This window comes from Dipodomys ordii, unplaced genomic scaffold (assembly GCF_000151885.1).
Source record: "Dipodomys ordii isolate 6190 unplaced genomic scaffold, Dord_2.0 Scaffold35, whole genome shotgun sequence".
Classification (NCBI taxonomy): Eukaryota; Metazoa; Chordata; class Mammalia; order Rodentia; family Heteromyidae; genus Dipodomys; species Dipodomys ordii.
Genome location: NW_012267251.1, coordinates 7748774 through 7775821, shown reverse-complemented (window position 1 = coordinate 7775821; position 27048 = coordinate 7748774). Strand labels below are relative to the sequence as shown.

Here is a 27048-nt window from a genome sequence, read left to right as displayed (position 1 = left end):
GGGGGGAAGAAAGGACGGGAGAAACCGAGCAAGAAGGGGAGAAAAGGAAAAAGGAGGCGAGAGACGAGCAGCGAAGGGCGCCGGTGGGGAGGGAGTGGGGGGGGTGGGAGGAAGGACGCAGGGAAGGAAGCCGGGGAGAGGGGGGGAGACCGGGAAAAAGCCAGGAAACGGCGGGCGTGATGGGGCAGGGTCGGAGGAGAAGGGGCGGGGCGGGGGAAAAACACAAATTAAAACATTTCAATCAGTCCAAGGAAAGATGGATGACCCCCCCTCCCCAAGAGCTCCATCGAAGCCGGGCGTGCGTCGGTGCCTGGTCCCCGGGCCCCGGCCGCCGGGCCTTGGCGGCTCCGCGGGCAGCGCCCTGGCCGCCCCTCGTCTGCCTCCAGCTCGAGCGGACGCGGCGCTCTGCAGCTCCGAGCAGCTAGGAAGGAGGGGAGGGGGGCGGGGAGCGGGTGGGAGGGGGGAGGGGGCGGGGGAGGAGCGTGTGCCGGGGAGGGGGCCGAGAACGTGTCTATTTCTGGCTGGGGAAGGGGAGGTAACGGCGAGCGAGCCCCAGGGGCAGGGAGCATTTAGGGCATCCCACCGGGTTTTCTCTTGGCGCAGAGGTAGGGTGGGGTGGGGGTGGGGGACACGGTGGGTTGTTCCCTGCGGCATCCAGGATCATTGAGGAGATTCGGGGTTTCAGGTAAACGGGAGGAAATGGGGCAGGCCAGTTTGGCAATACAGTGGAAAGGGGAGCTGGTAGGGACTAGGGGACCCGATGGTGGGGAAGTTCTCAGTCTCTTCCCCAGAACCCCTTGGTCGCGCCTCCACCCCCCACCCCCAGGAAACCTCACCCTACCTTCCTTCAGTCTCTGAGGTGTGAGGTTGTGTGGATGCACTAGGTAGGCAGCAGGGAACAGTTCCTGGTCTGGAGACACGGGAACTAACCCTTACGCTTAGGAGACTCGATTTCCATCACAGTCAAATATATGACCTTGTCAAAGTTACTGAACTCGGTCCTTACAGTGATTATCATACCAGCTTCCTAGGAGAGAGGTGCTGGAGCTAGAGAGCCCTGTGTCAAACTAACCCACCCTTACTCCCTTGCCTGCCAGACCTTCAGCTCTGTTAAAACAAACAAACAAAAAACAAAACTCCATACTTTCCCAGCTCTCCTTCCTCCCCTCCTACCTGGAGATGGAGTCGGGCAGGGGCAAGAGCTAGATGGAGTATTCAGCATTTTGCCCAGACTTTGCCTCAGCAGAGGGCACAGCACTGCCTGACTTCCTGGACAGTGCCAGGTTGTCTGAGCCAAAGGCTTTCAGGAAAGATGAGGGACAAGAGAGAGTAGAGAGTAGTTTCTGAAAGCAAGCTTGCTTCGGGAAGGACAGGCTCCAGGTACCCATTGGGAATGGTAGAGCCCTAGGAACTCTGCCAAAACGTGGTATATCCATCAGATTGCATTCTCCCCTATCCTCAAACTCCATCTTTCTAGTCCCTTCTCTCCTTCCCTATAGAATCTGAAGTGCATTAAGTCTCATGCGTGTCTTGTACCTATCTGTCTCTAGTACCAGCTCAGGAACTCTCACATCATGGAATTGTCTCTGTACTTGCACGAAGCAGGTGTGATGGCAGAGTAGATTCAAAGGCTTGAGCTGCTGGGCACTGGGCTTGTAGCCTGCGTTACTCCTGACAGTATCTGGAGACTTTCTGCCTCTTGTGACCCCAGGGCTGGCTCGGACACCATAAAGTCTTCAAGGACAGACATCATAGCAGAGAGGATGCACTTCCATTCTACTGAGAACTCAGATCCTCAAACAGAGAGGGTTAGGTAAGAAACATGGACCCCAGGCTGGTCTTAGAGTTACAAAGATAGAGATTCTGCCTTCAAGGAACTCAGTGTCAGACAGAGAATGCAAAGTAGACAAGACTTGGGGAAATAATAGCCCTGTCCCTGTGAGAATGTAATGTCACACACATTGATGGAGGATAGACAGGCATGGGCGTGTGTATTCTAATCACAGGAATGACAAGAAGCACTGTCTCAAAATTTGTGGAGGAAGGGAGCTGGGTACAAAGATTAATCAGCAGGCAGTGTGGCTGTCTAGGCAGGCTGTCCTCAGAGGCCTGGGTCCAAACCTTAGGAGAACCAGGGTTCCAAGTCACATAGGAAGTATCAAGGAGCTCCTTAAAGGTATGTAAATGGTAGCATGCCAGAACTTGGCCCTGCATAGAGAACACCAATCATGGGACTTATGAATATTCATGGTTATGCAGAAAGCACAGATCCCATTTCAAAAAATGAATTAAGCCCTACCTTTGTTACCACATTTTAAAGCACAACTGTGTTCTTCCTCACTATCCCACTGGCCACTTTTAATAATGTCACAAACCATCATCTTTTATTATGTGTGCTAGTATTGGGGTCCAAACTCAAGACTTAGGTGCTCTCTGTTAGCTTTTTTCACTTGAGGCTGGCACTCTTATCATTCGAGCCATAGCTTACTTGTGGCTCCCCCCTCACCCGCCCCCCGTGGTTGACAAGAGATTTTGGATTTGCCTGGGCTAGCTTTGATCTATGATCCCCAGAACTCAGCTATATTACAGCTCTGAGTCACAAGCTCCAACTTGGTTGATTTTTTGTTTGTTTGTTTTGGGTGTGTGTACCAGTATAGGGGCTTGAACTCAGGACCTGGGTACTGTCCCTGAGTTTCTTTTGCTCAAGGTTAGCGCTCTACCACTTGAGCCACAGCTCTACTTCCTGCTCTTCTGGTAATTTAGTGGAGATAAGAATCCCACAGACTTTCCTACCCCGGGTGGCTTTTGAACAGTGACCCTCAGATCTCAGCCTCCTGAGTAGCTAGGATTATAGGCGTGAGCCACCAACACTGGCTTGTTTTGTACTTGACAAAACAAGGTTTTACTCTATAGTCCAGGCTAGCCTCAAATTCCAGAGCTTCCTACTTTAGCCTCCAGAGTGGTAGCTTATAAAACACCTAAAGTCCTTATTCTTCGGTCATTCTCTAATTTATACAAAGTGCCCTTAATTCAACCACACGGATGCCTCAAAATTCAATGCACAGCCTACAAAATTAAGAAAAATGAGGGCAGGAATGGGTTGAGACGAATGGATGAGAATTTTAAAAGGGCAACATGGACCAAGAGGCACTGTATCCATGAACTGCTTTGCTGGATGGCAACTCCTTTGTACAATTACTTGAAGATAAAAATATTTTTTAAAGATATCACATTAGGAATTGCTGAATTCTCATGGTGTCTGAATTTGCCGTGTTATAGTGACATGGTGTTACTTGCCTGTAGGTTCTCTTCCTGCATATAAATTCATCTCCTCCTTGGCAAAAGGAAATGAACTGGATACCATCTTGGATGAGGAACACTGCTGGAGAGCATTCTACTCAGGCAAGACCTGGTACTCTCTTCCCTGGCTTATTCTGGCTCTTTGTTTCTGCTGTCCACAGATGTAGGTTCAAGACCTTAGAGTTGCTAGAAAACACGGTTCCACTTGATGCTCTGTCCACCTGCACTTCCTTGTTGTCAGATGCTCACTGTTTCTAGGACCTTCCTTGCTGGTTGGCTCATCCTCTCAATACAGCCTGTTTCTGCCTAGTTCCTCTTCCTCTCTGTATTTCTTTATTCTTCTAGACCCCCTCTCCTGGGATTTTATATTCCCCAAATCCCAATCCTTTTCCTTCTACCAATAAATAGTTCCTGAAAATCTACTGGTTTTGAGAAAAGAAGGTTGCTTAGAAGCGAGGCACAATCCTCTCTATCATCTAAAGCTACCACCTCATATCCTCCTGTATACACTGTCCCCTGACAGTGAAACAACAGAAAATACTCCCAGCTAGGCACTGGTAGCTCAGGCCTGTAATCCTAGCTACTCAGGAGGTTGAGACCTGAGGATCATGGATTAAAGCCAGCCCAGATAGAAAAGTCTGTGAGACTCTTACCTCCAGTTCACCACTAAAAAGCTAGAAGTTGAGGTGTGGCTCAAGAGATAGAGCTCCGGCCTTGAGTGAAAAAGCTAAGGGTTCAAGCCCTAGTATCAGCACAAAAGAAAAAAGGAATACTGTCTCTGCAAAGTCACGAGTTAACTCAGTCACAGCCCCCTTGAGCACCAGCCCTTATAGTACTGCTGGCCTTTGCCCGGTCAGTCTTTAAAGGGTCTTGCCATGACTAGGTAGTGAGCCCTTAAAATAGACATCATGGCATCCAGAATGTTCCAACACTTCCTAATATGACCTCTCCCTTTATCTTGCTCCTTTTTCTATTCCTTTCATATCCCTGAATTTCCCACCATCCTCTTCTGCAGTGGGAGTGCTCTGCTGCCGTGGCAACGGCCATTCCAGCATCAGTCGATAAGGCTAATATGTGCACAGTGTTTCCTAAAAAGGGAGGAACCTGCCCTGTCACACTATCCCCAGATGCAGCTATTTCCCTCTACCTCATCCTGCAACAATGACAGGTAGTGGGTAATTCATTGAGGAGAGAACACTGATCAACTAGGGGAGGCTGTGAGATGAGAGCTAGATCCAGCCAGTTTCTACACGAGAGATGGAGAGGGGGTTGCGTTGGAATTGTGGAAATTCTTAATCTCACCTATCCAAAGATAGGTACAAGCTAGCCTGGACTCCTTTCTCTCTAAATGCACTGGCAGTTTCTGGGCTGGAGATAGGATGAGTGATTTGGCCACATCTGTGGATGGCAAACTTAAAGCAATCTTAGGAATGAAGATGCCAGCGGAGGGCCAAGACAAGGCATGCCGTATGATTTTATACACTCACACCCCTGTGATTGAAAACAGTTGTAACCCAGGGAGTCTGTGAGGGGGTCTGGAGACTCTGCCTGTTGGATTGAGGTTAGGAAAAGCTGGGAGGAGACCAAGGGAAGAGAGGAGAGGGTGGGATGGAGGGCTAGCCTGCCCCCACTCTGTTGACCTTGAAAAGCAGCCTCAGAACCAGCACTTACGGCTGATGCCTATAATCCTAGTTACTTAGGAGGCTGAGATATGAGGATTGGAAGCTAGCTGGCACAAGAGAGTCTATGGTACTCTTATCTCCAATTAGCAAAACAAGCCAGAAGTGGAGCTGTAACTCAAGTGGTGGAGTGCAAACCTTAAACAAAAAAGCTAAGGGATAGTGGCTAGACGCTGAGTTCAAGCCATAGTACTAGGATACAAGTGCACATATGTGCACACACACACACACACACACACACACACACACACACAAAGTGACTTTGGGGAGGAGAGGGATCTGAAAGAGGACAGGGTCCATACTGGTTCCCTCCTGGACTAAGGGCAGACAGAGAAGAGAGGAAAAACCTTTGTATCTATGCCCATATCTGGAGAGCAAGACTGGGGGCCCAGTCACAAGGCTCTATGAATCTAGCCATAGGCCCTGGGCCAGGGTTATGGGTGTCATGAGCCCAATAGAGTAATAAGCTTTTCTTGTACATTTCCGTTGCTCATAACCTTATGATGTGGCCTTTCTGTTGCTTCCCTAAGCAGATTCAAATGCCTCTGCCACTGAGCAAGCCCTCTAGTCATTGCTCCACACTTCCTTCAGCCTTTTTCTTCATCTTCCCATTTCCCCATCTCATTCCACCCACCAGCAGGGGCTTCAGGAGACCTAAAATGTGCCCAAGGCCAGGCTAGAGGCTGCCAGAATAGCTGATATTGGAACACTGAGCCTGGTCTGCATCCAGACAACCAGCTCCCCATTGCTCATGTCTTGTTCCAGGCCAGCTATGATAGGTACAGAGGTACAGAGCACAAACAGACCAAAACATATCCTCATGGACCTATATCCTAATGGGAAGAACAGACACTAAGAGAGATAGATACGATGGCAACCCAAAAGTGCTAACAAGGGAAAAAATAATAATAAAAGCAGGAAGGGGAATACCAACTCTCCATCAGGGGCTGTATATTTAGTTTGGTGACTGAAGAAAGCATCTCTGAGAAGGTGACATTTGAGTAAAGATCTGAAGGAAGAAATGGGCAGTGTGCATGAGAATCTGGGAGAAAGGCTTTCCAGGCAGAGGAAACAGCCCATGGAAGGTGCTGAGAGAGAATGTTCCCAGAGTGTGTGCAGTATGTAAGGAGATGGGCATGGCTGGACAGGAAGGGAGGGAGGGGGATGAGGGCAGGGGAGGAGGTCAGGGGTGCGACTGGGAGCCTTTTAGGTCACTTAGGAGGGCTCAGTGAGCCAGTAGCAGGCTGGAAGCAAAGCATGACATGATCTTCTTCCCCCTGGATAAAGGTCGCTTCACCTCCTGTGTGGAGACAAATCACTGGGTCACAGGCAGAAGCAATTGCAATGATCCAATCAAGTGATGACAGTAGCTTAGACCTCAGTGGGGACTATGGTGGTCATGAGAGGAGATCAGCAATGCCTGTGACTCCTAGAGCGCTAGCCCTGAGCAAAAAAGCTCAGGGACAGAGGCCAAGCCCTGAGTTCAAACCCTAGTACTAGTGCGTGCATGCATGCACGCGCACGCATGCACACATGCACACATGCACATGCACACACACACACACACACACAAAATGAATAAGAATAGGATGTTGGCCTGGGTCATTCTCAGATTGCCATCCATGATGATGGAGAAGGTTTTGGGGGAGCTGGTTTTAAAGAAAGGATTGTCATTCTATCTCCCCTCTGGCCCCTCTTAGAGCCAGTCCCTCCTGCCTTCATGACTCCTCACACAGTTCACAGCGGGGGTTGGGGGGGAGAGGGGGGAATGACTCTACTGGTTTCCCAACAGCCTCAGCCATTGTTTCTCACGTGCTTACTGTGTTTCCCAAGAATCCATCTCTGGTTGAACTTGTTCTCAAAAGCCATCCAAGCCCCCTGCACACAGTGGGCTCTCAGGAGTATTTGGTGAATGACGACCGATTAAATGAATGAATGCGTGACTCAGAACAGATGTGTGGGGATTGTAAACAGCAGTGACCTCCCAGTACCCTGTGGCGAGAGACGGTGCAGCTGGCGTGCAGAGCGGAAGCCAGGTTTCTGGGAAGGAGTCCCAGCACCATGGTTTCCCCCTTTCTCTGCAGGCCTGGGCCAGGGAGAGGCCCCTGACCCTCTCCTTTTCCTTTCAAAGGGAATTCTGATTCTTTGAGAACATGAATTTCGTGCACTGGAAGATGAGACTTTCTCTCCTGCCCCCTAGCTTCCATTCTGCTTCGAGGCATGAGAGGGTTTTTTGTTTGTTTGTTTGGTTTATTTGTTGTTTTTGTTTGTTTTGTTGTGCCAGTCCTGGGGTTTGAATTCAGGGCCTGAGTGATGTCCCTGAGCTTTTGTGCTCAAGGCTAGCACTCTACCACTTAAGCCACAGCTCCACTTCCAGCGTTTTTGTTTTGTTTTGTTTAGGAGTTTATTAGAGATAAGAGTCTTACAGACTTGCCTGCCTGGCTGGCTTCCAACTTCCATCCTCAGATTTTAGGCTCCTGAGTAGCATAAGCCACCAGTACCTGGCTGCATGGAAGTTTTTGGTTCACTTCTGAGGGACAGGAGAAAGCAAGTGAAGATATTCTCAGAGGCCAGGGTCCCTGGCACACATCATGTCCAAATAGGACTTGAGTCCTACCTTCCACTTCTACTTGCAGAATGGGACAAGATGAAGCAGAGCCGTTCAAAACGAAAGCTCCAGCATGCTTGTGCCTCCAGGAAGCCCTCCTAGATTGGTCCATTGCTTCATACCAGCACAGCTACTACATTGCTTTGCTGTGGGTTAGTAGCTGAGATTATTCGTGTGGACTTTGCTTCACCCTCTCTGACCCCAGAGGACTCTCTGAGCTGGGCCAAAAAGTCAGACATAGGTGTGCTGTCTGCCTGTCTGTTGGAGGGAAAATGAGACTCAGCAAACCAAAGGGCTAAGCATAGAGCCAGCATCATGGGCCTCAGTCTCCCCTCTGGCTTATCCATATCATGCGGGAGCTTCTGGAAGGAGAGAAATGTCGTGACATTCTAAGCTACAACTCACATTCTTTGGAGCTCACAGCTGTCTAGAGACATCTTTCTCTGAGCCTCTGCACCAATCAGGCAGGGACAGAGTCAGGATGAACCTGCACAGGAAGGCTCACAGGTTAGGCTCTCAGAGGAAAGGAGTCATTTCTGATCACTGACTAGGAGTCAGGACCAGTGCCTGAGTCCTGGGAGTCCTGGCTTCCCAAGGGACCATAAACCTTCCTTCATAGGCAGGGGGCTGTGGAGCCCTGAAGGGAGGAGAAACTTGGTGGGGACAGGAGCTGCAGCCCATAGGACTGGCCTTCTCTTTCCCCAGAGGTCCCTTAATGGTCCCAGCGCTGGAACATCAGGGTGTGGAAGCTATTGGAATATGAGGTCTGGCTCAGGGCTAGGCAGTTGTTCACTGTACTGGCCAAGTGTTCTAAGCCCTAGGCTGGAACAGGGAGGGAGCTTCTTGTCCTCAGGAACCAGGTTCTCAGAGCAGCCCTGGGAGTGTAATTTACACTCCCGGATCCTTTTTCCTCTCCCAAGGAGGAATAGGACCCCGAGTCTCCAGAATCCCCAGAAACCCAACCCTCACCTCCTTCAACCTTTTTTTATGGGGTGGGGAGGGTCTGTTGAGGGGCTTGAATTCAGGGCCTGGGCGCTGTCCCTCAGCTCTTTTGCTCAAGGCTAGTACTCTCTTTCTTTGAATCACAGCTTCACTTCTGGTTCTCTCATGGTTAATTGGAGATAAGAGTCTCACAGGCTTTCTACCTGGGCTGGCTTTGAACTGTGATCCTCAGATCTCAGCCTCCTGAATGGCTAGGATTACAGCATGAGCCCCCAGCACCTGGCTCCTCCATTACTTTTAATGCCACCACACCAGGATGTGCCTCAGAAGAGTGTATCTCTGACTCAGTGAGCTGGAGTGTCTCCCACCTCTGGTATCTGGTTTCCATAGAGACCAGAGCTGAGTACCAAATTGTACTCAATCCCTTCACTAGCCTGGCTACCCCCATTTCCCCCCTTCCCCCCAAAAAACTCTTCCTTTCTAATGCTTTCCTACCTGTGCCTGGTTCAAAACTGGTCCTACCTATACTTTTGCTCTGCCTAGCCTTTTTCCTAAAAATCTTTCTTTCAGATAAATTCAAGTCTACTCAGGGCCAGCTTCTGGGGTCTTCCTGCAGAAAGTCCTCCCTGACCGCACCATTCCACATTGCTCCTCACCTTACTAGCCACCTGCTATGGTTAGGGCCACATGCGAATATTCTGCCTATGTACATCCCAGGGATATACCTTCTCTCACCAAGTAGCTCATCATTTTCCTGCCTAGGATAATTCTCAAGGGCACACTGATGACCAGATCGAGGCCAGAAAATTCTACAAGTGCTGAGCACCTGCCATTGCCAGAGACCCTCTTAGACACACCATGTATACTGCTTCAGAGAGTCCTGCGGAGCAGAGATTGTCATTCTCTTCATTTATGGAGAAAGGTATCTGGCCAGTATCACACAGGAGGCTGCAGGTTGATTCAGAATTGGAATACAAGTCTGTTCAATTCCCATATCTTCCTGTATCTTCATGCTATCACCATGCACTTGTTTCAGGGACATGTTTAATAACTGCATATGAAACCAAGTGGAGACCCCAAACCAGGAAAGTATAGCCATAAGGGGAGGACTACTTCCTGAAGGGAAGTACCAAGGAGAAGATGGTCTATAAACCCCACACCACTGCCTCTGAGATGGTCAGGTGGCCCTAGGACTGTAGACAGGACTGGGATTGGGGATGAGGCAGATGGTTACCCCTGGACATGGTCAGTGGTCTACAGCATCCCCTGTCCCTTCATGGCTCCAGCTCACAATCTTGGTTCTGGTGTTGGGGGGTCACACAAATCCAGGTCCCACTGACTGCTCTGATTGTGTCTTAAGGATCCTAGGGTCTCTTCTTGACATGCTATGTGCTTTTAAGAGAATGTCTACATGCTATGCACCTCAGCTGGTCATGTGAAAAATCAGGTGGGGTTCAGAGGTGGAGAGTCTCTGCACCTTCTGCTTAAGGCCTTCTAGCAAGGGAACTACCTCATCCAGGGCTCTCTGTCTGAAACTGTACTCATTTAAAATCGCATTCCCTTTCTCCTTGGACCAAGGAAGTGCCCAGGAGAAGTCCAGATGTTTCCTTACATGTGTGTGTTCTATATATTACCATGGCAACTGTCCCATACACACAGCTGTGGTGGCCATTGTACACTGGGCTTCAGATGAGCTCTGCCCTGCCCAGGTATATCACCCTTCAACCAAGACCAGCCCAGATTAGTTGTCATGGCAACCACAGGCATATGAGGAGGATGTCCCCAGTGAGGAGAAGGAAGAGGAGGAAGTGTGTGCATGTGACTGGGCTGTGTACTAGATAAAGACAAACAAACTGCTTGGATGAGCATGTGTATCTTCTGGTACTGGCAAAGCCACAGTCAAAGCTGCCCTTACCATGCAGTTGGTTGTTTTAACGTAATTGAATCACAAGGCTAAATGGGACCCTAAAGATAATCTTACAGGGCTGGGAAAGTGGCTCCGTGGTAGAGTGCTTGCCTCGCATACATGAGGCCTTGGGTTCGATTCCTCAGCACCACATAAGCAAAAAGAAAAAAGCGGGAAGTGGCGCTGTGGCTCAAGTGGTAGAGCGCTAGCCTTGAGCTGAAGAGCTGAGGGACAGCGCCCAGGCCCTGAGTTCAAGTACTGCAACCAACAAAAAAGAAAGGAAAAAAGATAATCTCACACAACATTTTCCCTTATGGTAGAGCTAACCCATTTTTGTAACTTATTACTCACTGTTGGCCAAGTAAACCCCCCAAATGAGGAAAAATACAAGGCTCAAAGCTAAGGTTGTTTTGTTCACCTGGTAATGACATGCTGTTCCAAAAGAGAACCTCAACTGGGTTTTAAGAGGTCCAGTGGCTTGCTCACACCTGCAGTCCTGGCTCCTCAGGACGCTGAGGGCTGAGGACTGCATTTCAAGCCTGTCTTGGCAGGAAAGTGTGTGAGATCTTTTATCTCCAATGAACCACCAAAAGGTCAGAAGTAGTAGAACACAAGCTGTGAGCCAAGAAAAAAAAAGCTAATTGAGGTGTGGCTCAGTTGGTAGGGGGCTAGCCAATGAGTGAAAACATCAGGTACCAAGTTTGAGTTCTGGTCTAGGACTGGAGAAAAAAGAAAGAAAAGAAAAGTAAGGGAACAGGCCCCAAGCCCCGAGTTCAAGTCTCAGTACCAGAGTACACGCACATGCATATACACACGCACATGCGCAAGTGAACACACACACACACACAAAGAGGTCCATAGAACCAACCATCAGCTATCAGCTAAACATCATGAAGATGGCCATTTGTCTTAGGAGACCTGTTAGAATGTCAATCAGGTCTGTTTCAGGTCTGTTAAGAGGCTCATGTGTCCACATAAAGACAACTGCAGGAGTCAGAAGGAACTTTGATTGCCATCACTAGAAGGGGCCAGCACAGCTGGTTTAGAGAAACTAGAGTATCTATACTGCCTGGAGAGAAAGACACCCCCATCCTGTGCCGGCACAGATTTGCTCCACTGGCACCTCTATTAGGGTTTTTGTCAGTGTTTATAATGGAGGCATTAAACCTAAGAGGAATGCCATGGATTCTTATTTCAATGAATTTTAATGGAATAATCACTAGCAATTACTTGGCATATAAAAATGGTTCTGCAAATGCTAAGAATACTCATTGGTGTGGTGTGTGGGAGTTTGCTCCTCGGGTCTGGTTTCGTTGCTGGGAGCTTGCCACTCCTGCGCTCTTTCCTGCCCTCATGCAAACCCGGCGTACTGCAGCAGGAAGGATGTGGTGAGCTCATGGGTCACCTCCTACACCCTGGGTTGGGCTGGTGGGACCTGGGGACCTGGGACTGCTCTGCCAGTGCTTCCATTGGGACCTGAGCTCGTCTGCTCAGAAGTTCTCTGCTATCTGATCCCCATGCAGAACAATGTCTGGCCCTCTGTGGAGGGGAAATAGTCTCTTAAGAATAGGGAGAAGCTAGCTAGACTCCAGTGGCTCATACCTGTAATCCTAGATATTCAAGAGGCTGAGATTTGAGGATGATGGTTTGAAAATGCTAAGGGACAGTACCTCAGGCCTGAGTTCAACCCTAGGACTGCAGGAAGGGGAGGAGGGGACAGAGAGAGAGAGGGGTGGGGGAGGGGGGAAAGAGGGAGAGAGGGAGAGAGAGAGAGAGATATTTTTTGCTTGACTAGTATTCTACCACTTGAGCCACAGCTCCATTTGGGGCTTTTGGGTAGTTAATTGGAAATAAGTATCTCATGGGCTTTCCTGCCCAGGGTACCTTTGAACCATGATCCTCAGATCTCAGCCTCCTGAGTAGCTAGGATTACAGGTGTGAGCACTGACACCTAGCCTCAGCCTCTGTCATTCTTAATATGCCATCAAAATGTGTCCTTCCTGGTCCAAGTTACTGCCGGGAGATTTATCACATTCCCAGCCAAATGCTGTCATGAAGAGAAGTCACTCCATCTCCCCCGCCCCCCACTCCCACCCCAGCAACAGAATCCAGATCCTTTTCATTTCTATTTCAAACCCCTCCAGCAGGGTACCTCAGATGACCTCACTTCTCTGGCCTCTTCCTTCCCAGCCGGGCTGTTATGCTGTTCCCACTTCCTCCCAGGGCCACCCCCTCCAACTTGTGATGCCCACCCCGCAGTGAGGTCATGGCATACATGGCTGACGGCATGACCTTAGAAGGTGACAGCTGCCCAGATTCAGATCCTGGCTGTACCACATTGGGCAAGTCACTTACCCACTCTGTACCACAGTTTCCTATCAGGAAAGTAGACAGGAGAGTAACACCCCCCCCTCCTCCCAATAACGAACAGTACTGCTCATGTCTTAAACAGTGTTTACATACCAGGCTGTGTAAGTGCTTCAACCAGAGTAGTGCATTTACTCTCCACAAAACCCTTGGAGGAAACTATTCTTATTATCGCCAATTACAACCAAGGAAACAGGCACAGAGAGATTAAATAACTAGTCCAACACTATAAAACTAGCGAGGGAGTTAGATTCCAACCCTCACAGAGGTGTTTGAAGGATTAAATGGGCTTGTTTTTTTATGTGTGGGCTCACAGAAAGCTACAATCAGCGTTAACAGCTGCCACAAGCGTCACCACGACCTCTTGTCCCAACTCCTGGATCTTTACGTTGTCCCAGATGGATGCTGGGATTATCCAAAAAAGAAGCCGTGCTCTGAAGCTGCCTCAGCCCCCACAGTGGCACTGCCCTGTGCCAGGCCTGAGAACATGCAAACACCCTCCATCCTGAACTTGTTCTGTCTTCCAGTCAATTGTCTGTGCATCCTCTCTCCACGGGTGGCTGGAACATCAGGCTCATCTTAGCCAGAGAGTCCCCAGAGGACAGGGAATGCAGCGGTGTGAATTCAGCATGAAATGACATAGGTCTAGAGTGACAGAGATGCTGGTGACATCTTGGGACCTGCCAGGGTAGAGGGAAATGTGGGGAGGACCCTGGCTCCATGACCTCGTTTCTTTCCCTGCCACTTGGCAGAGGCTTAGGGAAAACAAGTAGGGCTTGGACAGTGTGCAGTTACTGTGGTAAGTCCTGGCAGCAGAGGGGAAGCAGCCGGGCAGGAGAAGAGCATGACCTTCAGACAAGCTGGGCCCCAATCCTAGCACAGCCCTCTAGCTGTGTGTCTGCAAACATGCACACGCGTGCGCACACACACACACACATACACAATGTCCTGAGGCTTCCATTCAGAGCCTGGGCTCTCTCTCTGTGCTTTTGTGCTCAAGGCAAGCACTCTACCATTGAGCCATAGCTCCACTTCCAGCTTTTTGGCGATTAATTAGAAATAAAGAGTCTCACAGACTTTCCCACCTGGGCTGACTTCCAACCACTATCCTCAAATCTCAGCCTTCTGAGTAGTTAGGGTAACAGGCATGAGCCACCAGCACCCAGTTAAATATGACATTTTCTTAAGATGACAACTCTAGCTAGGCATGCTGGTGGCTCATGCCTGTAATCCTAGCTACTCAGCAGGCTGCAATCTGAAGATTGCAGTTCAAAGCTGCCCTAGGCAGGAAAGTCTGTTAGACTCTTATCTCTAACCAGCAAAAAGCCAGAGTAGAGCAATGGCCCAAGTGATGAGGCTCTGGCCTTGAGCAAAAAAGCTAAGAAATTGCACCTAGGCCCTGAGTTCAAGACCCTGAACATAAGACAGAGAGAGAGAGAGTCAGAGAGAAAGACAGGAGACAGAGACAGAGAGAGACTGGGAAAAAAAGAGGTGCTGACTTCCTGCCTAGTGGTGTCCACTTAGCTCCCTTCAAATATGCCACCAAGTGGGGAAAAAAAAGTAATCTGTGTGAACCTCTAGGCGACCTTCCTGCACACAGCCTCACACATGTGGGCACATGGCAGTGCCAGCCCTGGCTTTCTTGGCTGTCCAAATTAAGATCTGATGGTGGCCTTTGTAGGAAGGCCCTGGAGGCCTGGTGCTGGTGACAGCAGATGGGCTCAGCACTGGGCTTTCCCCAAAAGAGCCATGTGGGCTAGGGGAGGGTCAGGGCACACCAACACCTGTGGCCTGTATGTCTTCACATCTGCCCCAGGCAGAGGCAGTTGGAACAGCTGGCTGTGGACAATCTCTGGGACATTTTGAAAGCTATCCTCAACACCCCAGCATGGATGTGGGGCATCATGAGAAATTCTCTTCCTGCTATATAGAGATTATAAAGTCTCAGTTGTAATCTGTGCTTCCCAGGGTCTGGACAGAGGAAGTAAGAAAACTCTTTGGCCTTCTCTTGTTCTCTGTAAGGCAGGACCCTGCTCTGTCCCCGTGCAAGGAGGCTGGTGGCCAGAGAAGACCAAAGGGGAAGAGAGCAGAGAAGGACTGGTAGCTGCTCCTCAGCTAGAAAAGCAACGCCAGGCTCACAGAGAATTCACCAGCCCCACATTTACCTACCATGGATCACTCACCCACTCATTTACCACATGTGGTTGGATGCAGTCATGGATTAGAAGTGAGGATATTTGACCTTGAAGCAATGCCCCCTGTCACCCTGTGGCTTAAAACTTGGTATGGAAATCACATGATCAATAACTGTGCAGGATTCTATGAATGATATAGTTAGGTGACACTAACTATGAGGTAGCACTCTCCACAGCACCCAATTCTCCTTCCATAAGAATCAGGGACTAATTAGGAGCTGGTAGCTTACACCTATCATCTTAGCTACTCCAGAGGCAGAGATCTGAAAGATCACAGTTCAAAGCCAGCCTGGGCAGGAAAGTCCAAGAGACTCTATTTCCAACATAACCAGCAAAGTGCTGGGATGGAGGTGTGGTTCAAGTGGTAAAGCACAAAAAACACAAATTCCAAATCCTTCCATCCATTTGTCTAAAGGCAAAGAGCTCAGTGTATCTGCAGCAAAAAAAAAAAAAAGGATTACCATGACAACTAGCAAGCAACAAAGCAGACAGCTCCATGAACCCTACTCTGGAAAAGCCAGTGCTTATTATTTATTCTGTGTGAATCCCACCTCCAGAGTTCACTGGCTTTCTGCCCCATAGAGCACCAGACCTATGATCTGTCAGACACATTCACATCTAGCTGGTGGAGATGGTCTTCCAGCTGACAAGCATGGCGGTTCCTAGTACCTCTCTGTACCAGATGTGGAAAAGCAAAAGTCTTCTCTGGAGCACACAGGAGAATAATTAGGACCAAGTGCCTGGTTTGGTGGCTGGAGACCATTAGCCTGACAATGTAGAGCACACACATAAGGAAACCATTACGTTAACAAAACTGCAAATGTAAAAATAGAGATGCACATAGTTTCCTGGTTACCACATTCTAATTCTGATGGTTTGTCAGTGCCAGTGAAATTTGGTGTGCTTTTGTCCCTTGCCATGTCCTGGTCCCCTGCGTGTGTACTTATTGTGCGAGGGGATAGCCTACTCTTTAATGTCCAGTCACTGCTCCAGGAACCTGCTTTATAAGCCCTGCCCTGTGCAGTGAGTGAAGCTGCTCCTTTCTAGGGTCACAGTGGCTTTGAGGTCACTGTTCCTGAGCTCTCCAGAGAGAACAGCCCAGTGTGGACACCTGGATCCCTGCCCAGCAGAACACAGAGAAGACTGAATGGCCTGCCATCCGTGCCACATGGTATCAGGGTGAGGCTGTATTCTAAGCTCCACCATCTCCCATGGGAGCAGGGTGCTGAGATGAAACCGTAAGATACAACCAACCCTCTAAATAATCGTGGACCTTCTAAAAGCAACACACACACACACACACACACACACACACACACACACACACACACACACACACACACACCACAGAGTTCATTGCTTTACTGGGGAAAGTTTCCCTCAGCCTGAGTAACTAAAGGACAGCTGGTTCCCTATGGTGTCATTTGGCTGTGGCTCTGGTGTACATTACTGCCAGCTTCTAGATGTTATTTTAGTGTCGGGAAAAATCAACACATACCCCTAAATGCTGCTGAGAGAGCTTTTTTTGGCTTTGTTTTTCCATTTATTTTTTGGTGGGGGTGTTGGTGCTGCTAGGATCCCTAGATTCTGCCCCTTAGCTTTTTCACTCAAGGCTGGTGCTCTACCACTTGAGCCACACCTTCACTTCAGACTTTTTGGTGGTTACTTGGAAAGAAGTGTCTCACAGACTTTCCTGCCTGAGCTGACTTCAAATGGAGCTCCTCAAATCTCAGCCTCCCGAGCAGCTAGGATTACAGGCGTCTGACAATGATGCCCAGGCTGCTGAGAGTTCAGAACCTGGACTACTTGGAACCTGCCCTATGGTGTACAGACGCTCACTCATTTACTCCTCAACCATTCATTCCAAGAGCCAGAGGATGCATCTGACACAAGCAGTGTCTCTACCCCTAAGTTTCAAGAGTGTTCTTGGTCAATCTCAGGTCCCTGAGGCAGGTAACAGTTTGCGTGTATCAGGTGATATGTGATGACTACAAAGATGACACGAGGAAGGGGACACATATGGGACAGCCTGCTCAAAATGGTTCCATCAGTGGCAACAACTCTCTAGGTGGCAGGCTGAACTGCCTCCCAGGCTCCCAGCACTTTCATACTGAACCTGGCCCTCACAGACTGTCACCTCTGTGTTCTGGCCTGACACACCCAGTGGCTCTCACAAGCTGAACACATGTAGCAGAGAGATTGCTTTCCACTCCTCACCCTGAAAGCTCCTGGATTTAATGGCGCAAACCTAGGTTGAGTCAAGCATGGAGAACATTCCAAGTGCAATTCATAGGTGGGTGAATTGTCAAAAAAGATGGACCCAAGCTGAGTGTGATGATACATAACTGTTACTTCAGCACTAAGAAGGCTGAGGCAGGAGGATCTTGAGTTTGACCAGCCTGAGCTACATAGCCAATTTGAGGCCAGACAGAACTGTATGGCATACTTTCTCCAAAAAGAAAGAAAGAAAGGAAGAGAGAGAAAGAAAGAGAGAGAGAGAAAGACAGACAGACAGACAGAAAGAAAGAAAGAAAGAAAGAAAGAAAGAAAGAAAGAAAGAAAGAAAGAAAGAAAAGGACCTGTAGATCCAGTGCACTTCTTCCAAGAGAAGAGAGCAATAAAGACAGTTCCAGACAGTGACGCATCCAGGAAGAAGTCTGTCCCCAAGGCACTTACCAATGTAGAAGCCTCCCTCAATCCTGCCAGGGGTCCTGGAGTAGCCATCAAGAGCCCAGCTGCCCTGGGGGAGAGGGTCCAGGTCCTGGTCTGTCTGCAACCTGTGGAGCCAAGAAGGAGTGGTCACAAATGGCCTCAAAGCTCTCTATAACCTTGTTTTTCCTTCCTTCCTTCCTTCTTTCCTTCCTTTCTCTGTGCTGGTAATGGGATTGAACCCAGGGCCTGCTGTCTTCAATTGGCTTTTAGCTCAAGGCTGGTGCTCTACTACTTGAGCCACATTCCACTTCCGCTTAATAGCAAGTAAGATTCTTACAGACTTTTCTGCCTGAATTTAAACTTCATGAGTACCTAGGATTACAGGCATGAGCCAGTACCCGGCAACATACCTTCTGGATTCTTCTCTTCTGAAGTGCCCTGAAGCCTTATGGGCTCCCCACTCCTATTAGCTATTGACTAATACACTCTTTCTTCATGGATGTTGTTGTTGTTGTTGTTGATATTTTACTGATCCTGGAACTTGAACTCTGGGCCTGTACACTGTCCCTGAGCTTCTTTTGCTCAAGACTGATGACACTCTACCACTTGAGCCACAGATCTACTTCTGGTTTTTTCTGTGATTAAATGGAGATAAGAGTCTCACAGACTTTCCTGCTCAGGCTGGCTTTGAACCATGATCCTCAGATCTCAGCCTCCTGAGTAGCTAAGATGATAGGCGTGAGCCACTAGCCCTTCATTGTTATTTTAAAGGTGATGTACAAAGGCTTAGAGTTACATAAGTCAGGTAAAGAGTACACTTATTTCTCCCTGCCCCGCTCTTGAACAATGGCTGGCCCCTATTGGTGAGACAAATATGTAACACAGGCCCACTTCAGCCTTCTGTGCAGAACTGGGCAGGAAGGAGCCTCACGGGACACTATGACGGCCAGTGCCAGTGGCCATACTTATTCCCTCAAGATTCCCCAGTAACTGCAGGCCTCAGATCCCTGCCTGCCATGGTCGTTACCCTGCAGACATGCATGTGTGTTCTGACCAGCACATGCATGCAGGGGAGGGCTCCCTGTGAGTCTGAGGTCACTGACTCCTGGTGCTCACAGCCTGTTCTGGCCTCTGTGATGTCGCTCACCTCAAGGGCACTCGAAGGTCAGAAGAGGAGTGGTAGGCTCAGCCTGGATCCCAGAGACTGCTGGGAAGAGGCCAGGTTGGCTTGGTGGTAACAACCAGAAGGAAGGGTGAGGTCTCTGGGCACCAGTTTCCAAGTGCACACAGACCTCTGTGCACAACCCCAACCGTACAATCGCTCCCAGGAACAAAGGCTGTGGGAGCTCTCATTACAGGCAATTACCCTGGGCTCTCCGAGCTGGCCCGCCCACCCATCTACCCGCTGTCGCCAGCTAAATGGACCCTTTGGCAGCTTGGCAGGAGGGGGAGGGGCAGGCTGTGAAGTCAGGAGGGAAACTTGACAGGCTGGACCAGGGACCCTGGCAGTCTCCAGTTCTGCTAAGATTTGTCTTTCTTTCCAGGTTTTGCTTTTTCAGAGGGCTGGGACTATGGGACCAACATTGCTACGATCTGTTATAACCTAAGCAAATCTCTTCCCCTCTCGGAGTCAGAATTCCAACACAAGGGGAAGAGACCCAGGCAAGACTGAAAGCCTAAGGCAGCAGGAGGAAACATGGCTGTTGCTGTGATCCAAGTCAACAGGCAATGCTGAATTCTCATGTGGTTCCATGCCTCGCAGGGAGTGTTATGAACAGTACAGGATGCAATAAACTCTGAGAAGTTGGAAGAGCTCATCTTGGCTCCTTAGGATACTCCATATGACATAGACTCTCACCTTGAGCAAGTACACAAGTATCAAGGGGACAGAGGAAAAATTAATTGGCTGGTTTCTTGGAAGACGTAGTATGGTCTTGGATTTTTTGGGAGGAGGGGGAGGGTCGGTGGTGGGGCTTGAACTCTGGGCCTGGGCACTGTCCCTCAGCTCTTCAGCTCTTGAGCCACAGCGCCACTTCCAGTTTTCTGGTGGTTTATTGGAGATAAGAGTCTCACATACTTTCCTGCCCGGACTGGCTTTGAACTGTGATCCTCAGATCTCAGCCTCCTGAGTAGCTAGGGTTACAGGTGTGAGCCACTGGTGCCTGGCTTAGGTCTTGGATTTTTGAAGTAAGAAATTCTGTCAGGTGCAGGTGGCTCACTCCTATAATCTTAGCTACTCAGGAGGCTGAGATCTGAGTATCAAAGTTTGGAGCCAGCCTTGGCAGACAAATCCAGACTCTTATCTCCAAGTAATCAGCAAAAACTGGTACTGTAGGCATGACTTAAGTAGTAGAGTGCCAGGTATGAGTGAAAAAGCTGAGCAAGAGACAAAGCCCTGAATTCAAGCCCTAGTAAGTGCACTAAAGGAAGGGAAGGGAAGCAAAGGGGAGGGAAAATGTAGTATAATGGTAAGAAAGTAACGGAACACTCCTCCAGGGAAAAGGAATTCTATACAATGTGTCAAATGTTTCATTGAATTGTATCACATAGTGAAAAGCTAAACCCAGTGTCCAACCCAGAGCTGGTAGATGATAACATGAGGTTGAACTAGCCCAGGAACATGGAGGAACACATTCTTTATCTCTCTACTCTCTGACATTATGCATTGGCATCTACACCTGCTTCCACCTCTTCAAACACAACCAGTCCTCCATATCTGTTTCACTTCACAGCCTGGAAGGATGGGACCACCTCTGCTGGAAGTCAGATGAAAGTTGAACCAGAGTGATGAAAACCACAATAATGCTCTGCTCCTGACACCATTAACCATATCTTCCTAACAGAACCCAACCCAAGGCTCGCCTGGTGAGGGAAGGAATCAACTAATAAAAGGGGAAAATGAGTATAAGGCTATGGTACAACTGCCATGGCCCAGTGACAGGATCATGGGGGGTAATGGAAGCTGTGATACCATCCTGTGAGACCAGAGGACCAGAGAGCAGCTTGAGAGGCACTGCACCTGCTTCTGCCCTGGGAACAGAGCATCTAGAGGAAGTAGTGGGTGGCAGGAGCCATCATAGGGAGGACCATACCTAAATCATTGAAAAGAGATGGTTGGAGGGGGAGACAGGGAAACAGCTGATTGATGGACAGATCTGTTTCCTGGAGAACAGGTCAAACATGGAGGTCATGATGGAGACAGGCAAGCGAGTCCAGGAACCTCTGCTCCTGCATTCACCTGGGGCTTTGCAGAAAGCCAAGGGGCCAGGGTGGAGGACAGATTTCCACGAAAACAGACTGTCTATGGATTCCAGGCAACAGATGGCACCTCCTTGGCTATGAAGCCTGGAAGGGTGGCCCAGCCTGGCTCTTGGCAGAGTTGCCCATGGCAGCAGCTCTGTGCCCTGCAGGGTGCTCAGGGCCCCAACCCATCTGTTTGCAGTGTTTGGGGGGAGATCCTCAATCTTCCATAACCTGTTCCCCTCCAACCCTAATCCAGAACCTGAAAGGCAGTAGGTGCAGGAGGTGGGGTGGTGGAGAAAAACCTCCGACTGGGATGGTATGACACATTTCCATTTCTGTTTAACATGCAGACATGCAATAAATGTTTGCAGAATGAAGGAAATGTGGTTCTGTTTAAGTTGCACTGAAATGTTCAGAGGAAAATATTCTGACCTCTTTGGAAAATGTCAGGCTCTAAATATGCCAGGGGAGTTGTAGTATAGCTAATGTAAAATCTTAAACAATTTAATGCTGAGATACATTTTCCCCCCAAAGAATGAATTCAAAGCGAAGGCAATCAGGTAGGAGAAGAAAGTCAGAGAGTCATCAGGGAAACATTTAACTGATTGGAAAAAGGACATTCAAAAGAAGGTCAAGGCTGGGGATGTAGCTCTGTGGTAGAGCGCTTACCTAGCCTGTGTGAGACCTTGGGTTTCACCCCCAGTGTAGCAAAATAAAATAAAAAAAATAATAAAATGAGTTCTCTCATCGGCTCTAGAATCTAAGTTGAAAATGTCACATGAGATTAGAGTGAGTTGCCCCTTAGAGAAGGGAAGATCTAGGCACTGGTGGCTCACACCTGTAACCCTAGCTACTCAGGAGACTGGGATCTGAGGATCCAGGTTCTAAGCCAGCCCAGCAGACAAATCCATGAGATTTGTATCTCCAATTAATCAGCAATAAGCCAGAAGTGGAGGTGTGGCTCAAGTGGGAAAGCAGGAAGGAAGGAAGGAAGGAAGGAAGAAAGGGAGGGAGGGAGGGAGGAAGGAAGAAAGGGGGGAGGGAGGGAGGGAGGGAGGAAGAGAGGGAGGGAGGAGGAAGGAGGAAAGAGAGGGACGTCTGTGCATTCATGGATAGTACAGTAAGATAGAAGGGAAGACTGAAGAGCCAGAAAGCTCCAAGGGTATGGAGTCTCTTTGGCTATGTTATTATCTGGAATCCCTGCAGTAACAGGAGTCTCACTGCCTTCCTGTTGGTTTGTCCTTCTCACTAGTTGTTGGAAAGTTCTTCCTACAGAGCTTCAAATCTGTCTCGAGCTAACTTCTAACCACCATGACGCTGAATCAGCTCTTTGGAGCTGCACCAAGAAAATCTAATTCATCTTATAACATGACAGCCTTTCAAATATTTGAGAACAGCTCTCAGACCCGCCTGGGCCTTCCCTTTCCAAAGCAAACTTCTTTACTTCTTTTAATCATTCTTGTAACACTTCTTTTGGATCCTTCACCAACCCATCAGTCTTTCTCTAAATGTGTGTTGGTGTGTTGATGTCCTTTTAAGATATAGGGTTCATGACTGAGTGTAGTGCTCTACATAAGGCCTGAGCAGAACATAGTGGTGCTCTTCACTCTCTTGTTCTGGATTGTAAATAAACTCTGGCTGTAACTAAGATTGCACTAGATCCAGGCACACACAGTTAGGTTTCCAGCAAAGGTGAAGTTCCTACTGGTTCTCTATCCCCACACTTAGATGCTTTGATGTGTCAGAAGCCACCAGTATTTAAGAGACAATGCATACATTTTCAGGTCCCTCAATAGGGATGAGACCTTTGCCTAGCATTAGCTTAATTTGCATGTGGGCATTTCTAAATTACTTAATAATTAGTCACTTAAAATTTTAGTTAACTTAGTCATTTTAGTAAAGAGTTGTTGGAGTCGTGTGTGTGTGTGTGTGTGTGTGTGTGTGTGTGTGTGTGTGTGCGTGCGTGTGTGTGTGTGTGCATGCGCTCTGCTACTGAGGCTTGAACGCAGGGCCTAAGTGCTATCCTTAGTACTTGTGCCATTGCACCACTTCTGGCATTTGGGTGGTTAGAGATAAGAATCCCTTGCGTTTTTCCTGCATTCGCAAACCAGAGCACCAAAAAGGTGGAAGCAGAGCTGTGGCTCAAGTGGCAGAGCTCCAGACTTGAGCAAAATAGCTAAGAAACAGCACCCAGGCCCTGAGTTTAAGCACCAGCATGACAGTCCTGCATTATTGTCAGTTGTGCTTAAATCTTGGTGTGATCTGCTAAGTGTTCCCTTACCCTTCATTTTGTGAAAATCTGCCTCCCCAAAAGCAGATGGCCCCCAAGAAGCAAGGGAAAAAATAATGTGTTTAGTTGAAGTGATAAAGTGAAAATTTTAGATCTGTTGAAAGGCGTAATGTGTTTCACAGAACTTGGGTGGTGTTTGGGGGAAATGAATCAAATCACAACACAGTACTATGGGTCTCCGTTCATCCTGAGCAGGTGGAAGTTTACCCAGGGGTGGTCTCCTTGGAATCTCACATCCAACAGTGCCAAGGGTACCCTCCTTATGTATTCCTATTTGTTCTAGAGTTCTCAGAGTTGAAAAAGACTAGAGCTTGCACTTGGGTCCCCAATTCCACCTCAGCTGGCCATGCTATCTCCCTGCCCCCTTGTCTAAATTCTTTTTTCTCTACACCCCATGGCTCCATGGTCTCCATCTACCACTTATCATTCAGAGCCCCTTTCCTCTGTGGCCTTGTCCCCTGGTCCCACCCCTTCCCCCCACTCCTCTTGTCTGCTGCAATCTCAGCTCACCTGTACTGGAAGGGGGCCACGGTGGCAGTGACGGGCTGACTTTGCTGATGGACAGAGGAGAAGTTGATGACCCCGGGGGTGGAGGAGGGCCACTTGCTGTGTGCAGGGCTACACGCAGGAGAGGAAGACTCTGAAGCTGCCCCTTCATCTGCTTCTGAAGACCTAGAGACTCCAGAGCTTTTGTAGTTTATGTCTCTTGGATCTTTCCCTGGGCAGCCAGGAGGCCTTCGACCCTCTGGAGCCCTCAGTGTTGGAGTTTCTCCATGGGAACTGGTTGGAGGTGGGCTCCGGCCCCGGGCCTGGTGGATCACGATTCCTTCCTGAGTCTTCTTCTTTCTCTGGGTGCCTGGTGTCTCCCCTGTTCTTCGGGGCCCAGCATGGCTAGACAGGGATGCTTTTGGGGTGACCTTGGGGCTGCTCCAGGGGGAGCTAGGGAGGCTTTTGCCATCCTCAGTCAGTTCCTTCACTGGTCCTGCAGCAACTCTGGGGGAGCCTCTTCCCTGGGAGGCTTTGGGGGAGGAGTTTCTGGAAGAGCCTGCAGCCTTGCCCAGCCTTGGAGAAGCTGCTCTGTGAGGACTGAGGGCCAGGCCAGCCTGGCGGGGTGGCAGCTGAGGAGAGGCTCCTGGGGTATGAATCCTGGTCTGGGAAGAGGCTCGGGGCACGGGGATGGAGGAGGCATAGTGGGGGCGGCTGGCGGAATTCACGTTGGCCATCCCATTCATGGTCAGAGAGGTGTGTGCAGATCAGCGTCCTGCAGAGAGAGGGGTGAGGAGGAGACCATCACGCATTGTGCTAGGTTGCCTTTGTTAGTTTGCAGGTGTATTGCAATAATGCTGGGGCTCACGGGAGGCAGGAATGCCCACCTAGACACCATGATGGCTGGGTGCACATCCTGCCTGGACTTCTGGTTTCTTGCCCCATTGGGTAAATCCCTTTACCTTCTAGTTCTTTAGCCAGGTACTATAATCCTAGCTACTCAGGAGGCTCAGTTCAAAACCAGCCCAGGCCAAAAGAGAGAGAGAGAGAGAGAGAGAGAGAGAGAGAGATGTGGGGGGGAAGAGGAGGGAGAGGGGTTTCCATCAATGAAAATCTCCACGTTTCCTCTCATAGTGTGAACTGTGTTTTGGAAAGTTCAAGGACAGTGGAGTCAGCCTTCCTGCAGCGCTGGGATGCCCTTTCGTGTTGTGGAAGAAACTGTCAGCAACAGGGCCAGCTTGTGGATGGCTTTGCTGACCTTCCTCTGGCCTTCCACTCGGTGGTCTGGGACCAGTTACAGGCTAAATTTTAAGAAGGCAACATAGTCTTGATCATTGCTAGATTTCCACAATGAACCAGAGCTCGAAATGTCTCCAAAAGTCTAGGTTCATACGTGTTCTACTAACAGTTTCTCCAGAAAGGAGACACCATGACCTTCGTTTCCTTTCCTCTAACTCATATTTTAATGGCTCAATACCATAAGTAGATGAGTTCAGGCATGCCCCACTTCCTCTGGCAAAGAAGGATGGGGCATCCATGTGCATGCAGGATGCACAACCAGCTCACCTCTGCCCCTCCAGGGGTTTCCATTGCCTGGACCCAGAGGACCGACCACACCCAAGGCCGGCCTGACCTCTACTTCATCCCCGTCTATTTCATGTGCTGCCTGTCCATCCAGCAGTCCTCAGACTGAGCCACCTTCAGCCTACCCATACCCTCCCATAGACAGCCCCACTAGAGGGACAGAGGGGGCCATCACCACAGAACCTCCCTCGAGGCCTAGCAGGTACTACTTGAATTCGGGAAATGATTTAATCTCTCCATGCTCAGTCTGCACAATGAGGGCAGAATCATATCTAGACTGCAGACAGGTTGAGACTAGAAGTCTTTGAAACAGGAAGAGAACACTCTGCTCTAGGCTGAGGGTCTGCAGTCAGATATGTTTCCCTGTTGCCCTCCTTCTACTCAGTCATCCTCAGCAGTTGGCTCAGTGATCTGTGATCACACCGTACCACCAGAAGCACAACCAAGACCAGTCCAGCTCATGGGCTGGGCTCTGAGCAGCTGTGCTACCAGCTGGCTATCACAAGAAGGGCTTTAAACCAATGACCTATGCCATTCATGCCAAGACTGTGGCATTCCTGGTTTCAATCCCCTCACTGGCAAGATGCCACATTGCTCTCTTCTGCTTCTGTCCTTAACCCCCATCTCCACCAAACCCAGAGCACAGACCAAGGCCAATTAGGTCCTCAGACCACTCCTCTGGAAACTACATCCATGGGAGAATTCCAGAACTGCATCTTGCCTTAGTCTGAGTCTGTCGTGGGGGCCACTTGCTTCCCCACTCAACAAGACCCCTGACCCCCACCAGAACTCAACTCTCTGACTCCATCCTTCAGCTCTCCAGCTCTCAGCAATGCAGGCACAGGCCTGAGTTCTCTTGGCTTGGTTTCCCGGTTCTTCTAGGCAGGGCGAGACAGCTGTCCAGCCCAGAGAGCCTGAATGCTGAGGAGGCAGCTTCCAGACCCCTTGCTAATGGAGCACATGTATGCGGTGCTTTTATTGGATCATTATTCTTTCAGAAGTTGGAAGACATTGCCAAGGTGGGTCACAGGAGCCTCCCCCACCCTCTCCATTACAGTTGAGGCCCAGTTTGCTCCTTCTTCCCAACTGAAAATCCCTTGGAGACTACAAGTAGGAAATGACTAGAAGTGACACGCACTGTTCCAGGTGGAGCCTGGGAGAACCAGACCAAATTTATAGTAATGGAGAATGACCCCTTCCCTCTCCCCAAGACATCAGTGAGCTATTCCAGTGATTCAGCCACAGGCAGCACGGGGGAAGGCTTCTTTGCTTTCTCTTCTTTCTCCAGCACTCACAGATCTCACCCATTTTTCCTGTCTATACTGTTTGCCTTGGGTGATACTGGAGGAGACAGGGTGGGCCCAGGGTCCTGTCCATGTTAGACTGTAGGCAGCATGAAGAAGGGGAGAGATTTACTATGCCCATTTGGTGGCAGGTGACATGTGGACTAGGATAGAGCCTGTGGAGGGAGATTTGGGGTTACAGGTCTCTGATAGCGGGAACAGGAAGACAGGGATGATGGGAAAGAATTCACAGGGTAGGGTACAGGCGGAGTCTGAGAGCCTTCAAAGCTTAAGTGTAAGGCTTCTTTCCAGGTGATCTCTTCTGGTGACAGGCAAATGCTCGAAGGCCAGGCCACTCAATCTGCATTCTTCAGAGACTAAAGGACTGGGGAGACTCCATGCTTGCCCTACATCTCAGTTTCCCCTTCTGTTCTACCCTATTTCAAAGCCCTAAGCAATGTGAATAAGATAACTATAGTAAAATGTTTCCTGAGGTGAACAGGTTTAGCTATA

General features: G+C 49.3%; 1 protein-coding gene across 1 annotated transcript; it reads right to left on the bottom strand.

Moving 5' to 3' along the window:
• Positions 1-13112: 13112 nt before the first annotated feature.
• LOC105986415 (uncharacterized protein ENSP00000471857-like) lies at positions 13113-24414 on the bottom strand. The gene is made up of 3 exons (XM_013017309.1): positions 23693-24414; positions 17674-17774; positions 13113-13207 (listed from the first exon to the last, which is right to left on the bottom strand). Exons 1-3 carry the CDS (start codon positions 24412-24414, stop codon positions 13113-13115), a joined length of 918 nt encoding a protein of 305 aa, XP_012872763.1.
• Positions 24415-27048: the final 2634 nt, after the last annotated feature.

What these genes read in the sequence shown, in the direction of transcription:
- LOC105986415 (XM_013017309.1), bottom strand. Translation starts at nt 24,414, where the DNA reads ATGAATGGGATGGCCAACGTGAATTCCGCCAGCCGCCCCCACTATGCC. An exon ending in GTGGCCCCCTTCCAGTACAG is followed by an intron (nt 17,775 to 23,692) that starts GTGAGCTGAGAT and finishes TTGGCTCCACAG; the next exon opens with GTTGCAGACAGACCAGGACC. An exon ending in TGAGGGAGGCTTCTACATTG is followed by an intron (nt 13,208 to 17,673) that starts GTAAGTGCCTTG and finishes GGATAATCCCAG; the next exon opens with CATCCATCTGGGACAACGTA.